Genomic DNA, 13,200 nt, shown 5'->3' on the forward strand with positions numbered 1-13,200 from the left:
AGACAGTGAACTTAATTGATAAATACGGTGTGTGTTGTGACTCCTTCACCAGTTACCATCCCTGTCTCTCTCTGCTCACTTCAAGTCTGCCTATGCCCTGAGACACAACAGTATTTACATTAGGTCAATTAATAACCCCACAATGGCCTCTGAGTGTTCAAGTGAATGGAAAAGTTACATCCCTCTCATTTTAAATCAAAACCTAGAAATGATTAAGTTTAGTGAGGAAGGCATGTTGAAAGCTAGAATAGGCCTCTTAAGGCAAACGGTAAGCCAAGTTTTGTATGCAAAGGAAAAGTTCTTGAAGAAAAATGGAAGTGCTACTCCACTAAACATATGAATAAGAAAGTGAAACAGCTTTATTGCTGACAGGGAGAAAGTTTGAGTGGTCTGAATAGAAGATCAAACCAGCCACAACATTTCCTTAGGCCAAAGCCTAATGCAGAGCAAGGCCCTCGTTTCAATTCTGTGAAGGCTAAGAGAGGTGATGAAGCTGCAGAAGAAAAATTGGAAGCTAGCAGAGGTTGGTTCCTGTGATTTAGGGAAAGAAGCCATCTCTGTAACATGAGTGCAGAATGAAGCAGCAAGTGCTGATGTAGAAGCTGCTGCAAGTTACCCAGAAGATCTAGCTAAAATCATTGATGCAGGTGGCTACACTAAACAATAGATTGTCAATGTAGAGGAAACAGCCTTCCATTGGAAGAAGGTGCCATCTAGGACTTTCATAACTAGAGAGGAAGAGTCAACGCCTGCTTTGAAAGGACACGCTAACTCTCATTAGTGGATAATGCAGCTGGTCACTTTAAGTGGAAGACAGTGCTCATTTATCATTCTGAAAATCCTAGGACCCTTAGAATTTGCTGAATCTACCCTGCCTGTGCTTTATAAATGGAACAACAAAGCCTGGATGACAGCATGTCTGTTTACATCATAGTGTACTGAATATTTTAAGCCCACTGTTTGGACCCACTGCTCAGGAAAAAAAAAAAAAAAAAAAATTGCTTTCAAAATATTATTGCAGATGACATCTAAGATCTGATGGAGATGTACAAAGAGGTTAATGTTGTTTTTCATGCCTGCTAACACAACATCCATTCGACAGCCTATCCATCAAAGAGTAATTTCAAATGTTATTATTTAGGACATATATTCTTGGCCGGGTGTGGTGGCTCACGCCTGTAATCCCAACACTTTGGGAGGCCGAGGCGGGCAGATCACGAGGTCTGGAGATCAAAACCATTCCTGGCCAATACAGTGAAACCCCGTCTCTACTAAAAATACAAAAATTAGCCGGGCGGGGCGATGCGTGCCTGTAATTCCAGCTACTCAGGAGGCTGAGGCAAGAGAATTGCCTGAACCCGGGAGGCGAAGGCTGCAGTGTACCAAGATCATGCCACTGCACTCCAGCCTGGGCAACAGAGCGAAACTCCATCTCAGAAAAAAAGGAAAAAAGAAGAAATATATTCTTAAGTGTATAGCTGAAAAGGATTCACCATTCTAGATGCCATTTAAGAACATTATGCTTCATGGGAGGATGTTAAAATGTCAGCATTAACAGGAATTTGGAAGAAATTGATTCTAACCCTCACGGATAACTGAGTCTTGATTTGACTTCAAGACTTCAGTGGAGGAAGTAACTACAAATGTGGTAGAAATAGCTAGATAACTAGAATTAGAAGTGGACCCTGAAGGTATGACTGAATTGCTGCAGTCTTATGATTAAATTTGAGCAGATAAGGATTTGCTTCATATGGATGGAGAAAGAAAGTGATTTCTCGAGATGAAATCTACTTCTAGCAGAGATGCTATAACATCGTTGAAATGACAACAAAGGACTTCGAATATCAATAAAATTGGTTGATAAAACCAAAGCAAGATTTGAGAGGATGCACTCCAATTTTGAAAGAAGTTCTTGTGTGGGTGAATGCTATTATACCAAACAGCATTGCATGCTACAGATAAATCTTTTGTGATCGGAAGAGTCAATTGATGCGACAGACTTCATTGTTGTCATTTTAAGACATTGCCACAGCCACCCCACCCTTCAGCAACCCTGATCAGTCAGCAGCCATCAACAGTGCAAGGGCCTCCACCAACAAAAAGATGACTCAGGCTCAAGTGACCATTAGCATTATTTAGCAATAAAGTATTTTTAAGACATAATGCTATTGCACACTTAATAGACTACAATGTAGTGTAAACATAAATTTTATATGCAGGAGGAAACCAAAAAATTCCCCTGACTTGCTTTATTGCAGTGGTCTGGAAGCAAGCCCACAGTATTTTCAAAGTATGTCTGTATTGTCTTAAAATTTTTGCCTCGTTTACTAAATAAGGTTTTTAAGAGCCATAATTTCATCATAACATCTAAAATACTCTGTAGAATATCACTAACATAATGTAGGCCGTCTACATTCAGAAACCACTGACATTTTGATGTATACCAATCTCAGATGGTATCTACAGCTATGAAACACAGGTTTTTTTCTGTTTGAAAGAGTTTGGTGGTGGTAGAGTAAGGTCAGTACGTAATTATAGTTTTCCAAAGATTGATTTGGGAGTGAGAAGTATTATGTTTTGTAGAGATGGGGGTCTCGCTGTTTCCCAGGCTGGCCTCAAAATCTCCTTGACTCAAGCCTCCGAAAGTGCTGAGATTACAGGCGTGAGCCACCATTCCCAGCCTGTATGTGCATCTTTGTAGTTGAGAATCAGCCCAAAACTGTACATGAATAAAAACTACATAAACAAGAATTAAATATTGAGATAAATACTCTTTGGCATTAGTGAAACTTAAACAGAACAAATAGGGCATTGAATCGTTTTGTGTTAATGCAGATGTACTCAGGAAGGAAAAATGTCTTTTTTTTTTTTTTTTTTTTTTGAGACGGAGTCTCGCTCTGTCGCCCAGGCTGGAGTGCAGTGGCCGGATCTCAGCTCACTGCAAGCTCTGCCTCCCGGGTTTATGCCATTCTCCTGCCTCAGCCTCGAGACGTAGTTCACTCTTGTTGCCCAAGCTGGAGTGCAATGGCACGATCTCAGCTCACTGCAACCTCTGCTTCTCGGGTGGCTAGGATTACAGGCGTGTGCCACCACGCCCATAATTTTTTGTATTTTTAGTAGAAAAGGGGTTTCACCATGTTAGCCAGGCTGGTCTCGAACTGCTGACCTCAGGTGATCTGCCCGTCTCAGTCTCCCAAAGTGCTGGGATTACAGGCATGAGCCACCGCGCCTGGCCAGAAAAATGTCTTTAAAAGAAAAAAAAAGCTGGGCCTATAGGTGTACCTAAAGGATAATACAGATGTTCCTCTCAAGTTAGCATGGGGTTGCATCTCAATAAACCCATTTTTAGGTTGAAAATTTTAAGTGGAAAATGCATTTATTATTCCTAACCTACCAGACCTTGTAGTTAAGCCTCGCTTACCCTACAGGTGCTCAGAACACTTACTAGCTTACAGTTGAGCAGTCATCTAACACAAAACCTATTTTATAGTAAAGTGTTGAATATCTCAAGTAATTTATTGATGTTCCACTGAATGCAAATCACTTTTCCACCATTGTTAAGTTGAACCATTGTATGTTTGGGAACATCTGCACTTGTAATTTCTTTACATTGGTATGAAAAATATGCTCTTAGAAGCAGGAAAAAGAACTCAGTTTTGCTCTATACATACACTAAATTAGATGCTGTAGTTTTGATAAAATGAAAAATCTGGCCGGGCGCGGTGGCTCAAGCCTGTAATCCCAGCACTTTGGGAGGCCGAGACGGGCGGATCACCAGGTCAGGAGATCGAGACCATCCTGGCTAACACGGTGAAACCCCGTCTCTACTAAAAATACAAAAACTAGCCGGGCGAAGTGGCGGGCGCCTGTAGTCCCAGCTACTCGGGAGGCTGAGGCAGGAGAATGGCGTAAACTCGGGAGGCGGAGCTTGCAGTGAGCTGAGATCTGGCCACTGCACTCCAGTCCGGGCGACAGAGCGAGACTCCGCCTCAAAAAAAAAAAAAAAAAAAAAAAAAAAAAAAAAAAAAAAAGAAAAAAAAAGAAAAATCTGCTTTATTTGGAACAATTACTTTCTTCTTTGACTTTCAGCCTCACTCTTGGACTTTGCTACCCAGCCTGTCACCCCTGTGACATCCCATGAGGTTTACAGTGTAACCCTGCTCTAGGTTTTCACTTTGTACTGTGTACCAAAATGAAACTGCTTATTTAGGAAAATAAAAATCTCTCGTGTTGGACAAAATACAGAGTGTCTATCTTCTTTTTCTATTGTGTTTCAGTTATGGATTCAGTCTTCTTGGGTATCATTGAAACCTCTATTCCAGTGATTTATTAAAACGTTAACATAGTATTGCATTCTCAGAGTTGGCAAGAGGAAGCTTTCTTGCAAGTCTCACATGTATTAAATGTTTTTCTTCCCAGACTCAGAATTCACTTTAACTCCAAATTGTCTAAATTTTAAAACTTTTGGTAAAGAAACTTAGCCTGAAATACAGTGATATGGTATTAGACGATACTTTTCTTTGTTATTTCCTCATTTTGTTTTTGCCTCTGAAGCATATCTAAAATGAGGTGACAGGTCAGAAACTATTTTCTCTATATTTTACCTTACCCTCCATCTACCTGTTTCCCTTTCTTCCCCTTTTCTGTTCTACTCTTTGCATTTATTCTGTATTGAAATTCACTTTGTTCACAAATTTAAAGGAAAACCTAAATTCAGGGGCCTTGGGTACCTTTAGGTTCAGGTACAATAAAGACATGAGACTGGATTTGTGTACATCCTAAAGGAATCACTTTTAAATAAGTTTTATATGTTTTCATCTTGATTCTTCTAGATTCATCTTGATTCAAATTAGATGGTTGGCATTTAAAAAGAAAGTTGTATTTCTAAATGTAGATTTGTTTAAAAAATGAAGTTGCTTGGGATTTGTTGGGTTTTTTCCTTTGCAGTGTTGAAAAAAAAAAGTCAAATTGAGACTATTTGGTGAGAATGTGGTAACTGATACACATGAGGCTGTTAAGATTTTCTAATAACTTCTGAAAGTTCTGTTTAGCTAAAACAGTGCCAGCCTTTCCAGTTACTTCCTGTTCGACTATTCTCATGAAATAAATGGTTACCAAACTTCACTTGCCACATTCTATCATCAAACTGATTGAATATGTTAAATAAGAAGGCAAGTGCTAGGTAAATAAACTCGACTTTGGTGAAAGAAATACAAATGACATTGGTAATAAACACATCTTTAAAGTTGTATGTCCCTTGAAAGAACTCTTTTAGAACTGTTCATACAGGTCTGTCTAGCTGGTTGATAACTAATCATTCTCCCAAAAATGATACAGTAATAAATCTTAACACCCAGAGCATCTGTCCATAATTTTGTTTCTGGCACTGGTACACCAGCCATAATGACTCTACCAGTATATCAACTGTTATATAGGAGAAGTATTTTATACTCTGCTGCCACCAATATCTTTTGATTCTTACGTGTTCCATTATATATGACGTGTAATCATCTGGTGTATTGTGACTTATTTGTGATGATTACAGTCATTCCTAGAGTCTAGTAAATTGGCTCCCATTGCTTTTGTTGCTGACATCTGGACAATAACTTAAAGAGGTGAATGAGAGAAGTTGGCTCAAGTAGTCTTAGATATTTATAGCTATTTTCTTCTCACTTTCTCTCATTTCCTTCACTCCCTGAATCCTACCAGAACCACAGTGACAGCAATACAGATTCAGAAACTATCAATGAAATCCTCTTCTTCCACACATATCCATCTTTTGGGGGTGGGTGGGTCTTTAAAAACAAAATGCAGGCTATAATTATCTGTTTATTAACTGTGTTATAAAACAGCTCTTGGATGCTTCATCAGTATTGTCCTTTGAAAATAATCTCCATTCTCTTCCAAATTAAGGTTTTGTTTTTGTTTTGTTTTAATCTTCTAGATTGTAGAAGGCATGAAACAAAAAAAGTGGAGTATTGAAAATGTTTCCTTCGGTTCTGGTGGAGCTTTGCTACAGAAGTTAACAAGAGATCTCTTGAATTGTTCCTTCAAGTGTAGTTATGTTGTAACTAATGGCCTTGGGGTATGTCACCTTTTAATTACTTCTGTGTTAGTACCTTCCTTATATATCTAGGTAGAATGTGGTTATTGAGTGCAATTGTCAAAGATTGATGTGGCCCTGGACTGTTAATATGTTGTTGGGTGTTGCTGACTTTAACTCAGAAACAAGGAGAAGGGAGATACTAGGTAATAACAGACCTAAGGAGACAGATTCGGAAAAAGGAAGACCAATAAGGAAAAACATTTACGAGAGATAATACAGGTCAGTCATTTCTCACTGCCTCCGTTTATACCTTTGGATCAAAAAGTAATATTTGGGAACATCAGCTTACCTAGCCATCATATATTAAAGACAAGGAAGTATATAATCACTGACCAAACGGTTTTAGGAAGGTAGAAGATGAGGTTTGGATTGTTACACCACAGTCATATTCTAGTAGCCATAGAACAGCTAGGCAACTGAACAACCACCCCCTCGCTTCTTTGTAACGTGTTGAGAGCTGGAGATTCTATAGAGCAAGGGACAGAGGCAGGAGGATGCTAAGAATTGAGAACACCTGAGTTGATTCCCTGCTTTACTCTTTCATCTTTCTTTGGAGAGTGCTGGGATTGACTCATTTGTTGCTGCTTGTTCCATTGCCTCGTTTCTGTTGCTTTGCTGCCTGCCTTTCTGATGCAGAAACACTCTGCTCTCCTCAGGTTCTCTAAGTCTTTTGCTTCTGACAATAACAAGGCAAAAGTAAAAAGTACCAAAAGAGGGATACATCATGAAATAGGAAAGCCTTTACCTTAGTAATATTCTTGTTCCCTCTCCAAAGATTGTGTGTGTGGTTTTGGCATAGTTGGTATAGTTGGGCTTTTTTTCAACATCATGTACGTGCTTTGCTTACTATCAGTTTAAAGGCAGCTTGTAATATAAAAAGAGATACCTTAAGGGTCGCGTGTTAGAATGCTCACAGACTTCCTACAAATGGAGTATTAGGTGTTCTTCAGTGGCAAAAAGGATATCCAAGATGTTATACTTTTTCTTTTTTTTTTTTGTTGAGACGGAGTCTCGCTCTGTCGCCTGGGCTGGAGTGCAGTGGCCGGATCTCAGCTCACTGCAAGCTCCGCCTCCCGGGTTTATGCCATTCTCCTGCCTCAGCCTCCCGAGTAGCTGGGACTACAGGCGCCCACCACCTCGCCTGGCTAGTTTTTTGTATTTTTTTAGTAGAGACGGGGTTTCACCATGTTAGCCAGGATGGTCTCGATCTCCTGACCTCGTGATCCGCCCATCTCGGCCTCCCAAAGTGCTGGGATTACAGGCTTGAGCCACCACGCCCAGCCCATACTTTTTTTTATTACAAATGACTGTCCTTCAAAACAGGTTAAAGTGTTAAACGTTTCTAAAAGCCAGATGTGGATTGGTTCAGTTACACCTATTAAGTTCTTAAAACTTAAATGTAAATTATGTATATGCTTTCTTGTAAGGGAGTGTTTAGATATTTCTGATGATTAGTCTTCTATTTCTCTAACTTTCTTATTTTGGATTTCAGATTAATGTCTTCAAGGACCCAGTTGCTGATCCCAACAAAAGGTCCAAAAAGGGCCGATTATCTTTACACAGGACGCCAGCAGGGAATTTTGTTACACTGGAGGAAGGAAAAGGAGACCTTGAGGAATATGGTCATGTATGTATCTATGCTGTTTTTTTTCAACAGTAGTAGGTTGGCTCACCAATTAATAAGAAAGGAGGTTTTTATGTTACTGTTTTTTTGGAAGACAAAGTATTATATTTTATTATAAAATGTCCAATTGCTGACCTGACCTACCAAAATAAGATACAAAACAAGTTTCTACATCATAAACATGGGGCCTGTGTATACACAGGGAGAAATATTTCATAAGTATAGTGATTGACAGCAAGTTTGTATATACTTTATCCAAAAGCAAACTGTGTTATCTTAATACTAAATGTGAAAAAAAGGTGACTTGATTTGAATTACATAATAAATGGTGAAACCTTGATTTAACCAAGTTTTCTGATTCAAATGATCTAATGGTCTTTAGCATACAAAAGTACCTTTATATTTGTGAACTCGAGTTAAAAAAATTTTGGTTTTTAAGCCACTTGATCAAAAAAACTTTAGATAGAACTATTTATGAATATTCATATTATCAGAAAAAATACTAAACATGAATGTACTATTACTTCCTATTTTGATTCTTTATACATCACAATTACTGCTTATAACATGTTACTTTTATATTTTTTAATGTTTTGAGCCAGAATTGAAATAACTTTGTTATCGTTAATGAAAAAATAACTCATACCTACTAAGATTTTGGCAGATTTAGTTTATCCCAGATGAGCTAAACTCACTTCAAACTAAAAGTAAAAATCTTAAGTGTGATTTTTAAAAGACACTGATTTAAGAGTATGTGAATGATACTAGAATAAACTAGAAAATCGATTTATAATCATCTAGGCAATTTGATTTAAGAGTAGCAACTAGTATTCCCTTATATTTAAATTTATGAAAGAAAATGCTACAGCTAAAGCACTGTGATTTGAAGCAACACGATGACAAAAATACTAGATAATGTCATATGCACCTCAATCTTCAGACTAGATGGAAAATTGAGATTACTTCTGTGGACTTTTCAGAGAGAAACCAGAAGCAGATAAGCTTTACCAGACCCAAAGGGAATTTAATTTCTTCAGTCTGTCTTTGCTACCCTGTGTAGATGAAGTGGATTACCTTTATCATCAACTTTTGTAGTATAAACAGAAACTTTAACCCAGTCACTGTGTGTTAGTCAAGAACGCAATACCTGTTTTTCTTTGTTTCTGTTTTGGGATTGGTTTTGGGCTTTTTGTGGGTTTTTTAGACCAAATTTAGTGACTAGCAAATTTATTAAACTTCCAGTTGATAAGTTTAATCACTGTTGAGTTTGTTGGCCAGGAGCAAGGCAAGGTTTACCGGGCTTTTTTCCTGCACCATCAGAGTGATTGTCAGTGACAGCCACAGTTCTCCTTGGCACCCAGGCATCTTCCTTCAACTTGAAGGAAAAAAAGAAAAAAAGATTGATCAGCTAGGTTTCTTGATTTTCCTTTAAGAAAACTGGTCTAAGAATGCAGTATTGAGGTCATTCCTTTTCATAAAAGTTAAATATTTCTACATACCAGGCAACTCAGTGATTGGCCATTTTAGATACTACCTTGGTCCACTAGCATTTTCTATGCATCAAATCATCTCACAATTTGAACACCATTGGCATCTCTTGTGTATTTGATTGGTTGGTCTAATTCATCAAACCAGGATTCGGGTATTTTGCTTCATAATGTAATCTAATCATGAAATTTCCATTTATGCAGGATCTTCTTCATACTGTCTTCAAGAATGGCAAGGTGACAAAAAGCTATTCATTTGATGAAGTAAGAAAAAATGCACAGCTGAATATTGAACTGGAAGCAGCACCTCATTAGGCTTTGTTTTATGACTGGGTGTTTTTGTGTGTGTGTGTGTATGTGCATGCACACACACATACACCTGTATGAAATACATAATGTTTATTGTACAGATGTGTGGGGTTTCTTTGTGTTTTATGATACATTACAGCCAAATTATTTGTTGGTTTATGGACATACTGCCCTTTTTTTTTTTTCCAGTGTTTAGGTGATATCAAGATAGGAAATGCACTTAACCACGTAAAAGATCAGTGCTAAAGTAAGCTTTTTAGGGCCCTTTGCCAATAGGTAGTCACTCAATCTGGTATTGATCTTTTCACAAATAACAGAACTGAGAAACTTTTATATATAACTGATCACATAAAACAGATTTGCATAAAATTACCATGATTGCTTTATGTTTATATTTAACTTGTATTTTTGTACAAACAAGATTGTGTAAGATATATTTAAAGTTTCCGTGATTTAACAGTCTTTCCAACTTTTCATGATTTTTATGAGCACAGACTTTCAAGAAAATACTTGAAAATAAATTACATTGCCTTTTGTCCATTAATCAGCAAATAAAACATGGCCTTAACAAAGTTGTTTGTGTTATTGTACAATTTGAAAATTATGTCAGGACATACCCTGTAGAATTACTAACCTCACTGCCCCTTGTAGAATACGTATTAATCATTCTACATTAAAGAAAATAATGGTTCTTACTGGAATGTCTAGGCACTGTACAGTTATTATATATCTTGGTCGTTGTATTGTACCAGTGAAATGCCAAATTTGAAAGGCCTGTACTGCAGTTTTATATGTCAGAGATTGCCTGTGGCTCTAATATGCACCTCAAGATTTTAAGGAGATAATGTTTTTAGAGAGAATTTCTGCTTCCACTATAGAATATATACATAAATGTAAAATACTGACAAAAGTGGAAGTAGTGTATTTTAAAGTAATTACACTTCTGAATTTATTTTTCATATTCTATAGTTGGTATGACTTAAATGAATTACTGGAGTGGGTAGTGAGTGTACTTACCTTAAATGTTTTGATTCTGTTATATTTTTTATTAAGTTTTTTAAAAATTAAATTGGATATTAAATTGTATGGACATCATTTGTTAATTTTAAACTGAATCCCCTCAATAAGTAATACTGAAGCACATTCTTAAATGAAGATAAATTATCTCCAGTGAAAAGCATGACGTGTTTCAATAGAAGAATCTTAAGTTGGCTAAATTCAAAGTGCTTGACATCAAAATGTTATAGAGTGATTAGCTACTAGATTCTGAATCAGACATCACATCTAGAGACCAGTTTCTTTCTAATGATTCTTTTATATATTTAACTCTGTTCTTCTGAGGCAGCGGTTGGCCAACTATGGCCCAAAGGCCAAATTCGGACTCCTTTTTATAAATGCGGATTGTCTATGGCTGCTTTCCCACTACTCCAGCCAAAGGTAAACAGATGCAGTAGAAGCCAAATGAGAATCATAAAGCCCAAAATGTTTATTTACCTGCCCTTTACACAAAATCACACAAAAAGTTTCCTGATCTCTGTTCTAAGAAAAGGAGTGTGCCTTGCATTTAAAGGGAAATATTGGTTTCTAGGGAAGGGAGGAGGCTAAATAGTTGATAAGGAATTTTCCTCTTCTGTCCTCTTTTTCTCATTTAAGAATCTGATACTGGAAGACGGATTTAGAAAAGTTTTAACATGACATTAAATGTGAAATTTTAAAAATTGAAAAGCCATAAATCATGTTTTAAATAGTTACCTGAGAAAATGTTTTATCACTAGAATAACCTAATTAGAAGTGAGTTATCGTCATTAAATGTTTTTTGTAAGTGGTATTAGAAAGAATATGTTTTTCAGATGATTCTTTAAACATTTAGTGAGAACAATAAGCATTATTCACTTTTAATAAGAGTCTTCTGTAATCTATGATAGAAAATAATTTTAAAATGATTTTTTAATGTATTTGAGTAATGATGAGTATTAAAAAGAACACACATTTCTTCACAAAATGTGCTAAGGGGCGTGTGAAGAATCAAAAGAAACTATTACCAGTAATAGTTTTGATAATCACCCATAATTTTGTATTTAAACCATTTAAACATTGAAATTATACTACAGAAAGTATTCTCTGTGTTCTGTGAATTTCAGCAGCTTCAGAATAGAGTTTAACTTTGAAACTTGCAGTGAAAAAAGCTATCCATTTGTTCACAACCATAAATCAGGAGATGGAGATTAATTCTATTGGCTCTTAGTCACTTGGAACTGATTAATTCTGAGTTTCTGTCACTAAGCACTTGGTTTTTGGCCATCTCCATTCTGAGCACCAAACGGTTAACATGAATGTCAAGTAGAACTCTGCTGTGTGTCACCCTTAAATCGGCCTAACTCTTCCAGACAAAAGCAAATGGCATTTACAGATTTAAGTCATTAGATTTTCAACTGGCATTAATTAATCCCCCTTGATTCATTATATCAAGTATTTATATTTTAAATAGGAGGTAGGATTTCTGTGTTAAGACTCTTATTTGTACCCTATAATTAAAGTAAAATGGTTTTTATGAGTATCCCTTATTTTCCCTTCTTAAATTGTTATCAAACAATTTTTATAATGAAATCTATCTTGGAAAATTAGAAAGAAAAATGGCAGGGTATTTATTGTTCTGTTTGCCATAATTTAGAACTCACACTTAAGTATTTGTAGTTTTACATTCCTTTTTAACCCATTCAGTGGAGAATGTCAGCTTTTCTCCCAAGTTGTATGTTAAGTCTATTCTAATATGTACTCAACATCAAGTTATAAACATGTAATAAACATGGAAATAAAGTTTAGCTCTATTAGTGAAGTGTTAAATTTGTGTGCTTCAAGTAATGCCATTTTTAGGCCTACTTGTTTTAAGTATTCCTCCAGTTCAAAGAATTAGAAGATGAGAGAAGGGCAAGTGTCAAAGCTGACTCCTCTTTTCTGCTTTGTGCAACTGTGTAGATGACAGTGCCTCTTACTAAGGAAGAACACTGGAGGGACACCAGATTTGAGAGAAAAGAGCATGATTCCTGTGGTAAGGCTTGAGATGCCTTTGACACATCTGAATGCAGGTATTAAGTAGGCAACTGATGATACAGGTTTGTGGATAGAAGGGCCTCAAGGTATGACTGATGTATACCTTGGAAGGTATACATCTTTGGAAGCACAAGGTCATTGAAAGCACACAGTAAAGGATACTTTTGTAGGGAGAGTATAGAGCAGGAGTTGGCAAACCCCAGGCCATGGGCCAAATCCAGCCCACCGTCTGTTTTTGTAAATAATTTTATTGGAACATAGCCACACCCATTTATTTAGTTATTGCCTTTGGCTATTTTCATGCCACAGTGGCGACACTGATTAGTTGCAACAGAGAAATTATGGCTGCAAAAACTAAAATAATTTACTGTGAGGCCCTTCACAGGAAAAGTGCTGATCTCTGCTATAGAGTATAAAGAGAATCTAGGGCTAACCCGTGAGTAACTCTTGAAGGTTAAGTGGCAGAACATGAGCAGACCAAATGATAAGCATAGCTAAAGAGATGAATGTTCCAACCAGGAGTAAAGTCTCAAAAGCCAGAGGAAACATTTTTCAGCCCAGGTGTTGAATGCTGCTGAGAGATCAAATAGGGTGAAGAATTTAAAACAGCTACTGGATTTAGC

General features: G+C 36.9%; 1 protein-coding gene across 1 annotated transcript in view; it reads left to right on the plus strand.

Moving 5' to 3' along the window:
• NAMPT (nicotinamide phosphoribosyltransferase) overlaps nt 1–12,357 on the plus strand; it is a 38,685-nt gene extending 26,328 nt beyond the window's left edge. Inside the window, exons 9-11 of the mRNA XM_010380669.2 lie at nt 5,945–6,085; nt 7,599–7,733; nt 9,422–12,357. Of these exons, the coding sequence (XP_010378971.1) occupies nt 5,945–6,085; nt 7,599–7,733; nt 9,422–9,532 (387 nt within the window). The 3' untranslated portion in view covers nt 9,533–12,357. The remainder of the gene's footprint in view (nt 1–5,944; nt 6,086–7,598; nt 7,734–9,421) is intronic.
• Nucleotides 12,358–13,200: the final 843 nt, after the last annotated feature.

This window comes from Rhinopithecus roxellana, chromosome 6, assembly GCF_007565055.1.
Source record: "Rhinopithecus roxellana isolate Shanxi Qingling chromosome 6, ASM756505v1, whole genome shotgun sequence".
Lineage (NCBI taxonomy): Eukaryota > Metazoa > Chordata > Mammalia > Primates > Cercopithecidae > Rhinopithecus > Rhinopithecus roxellana.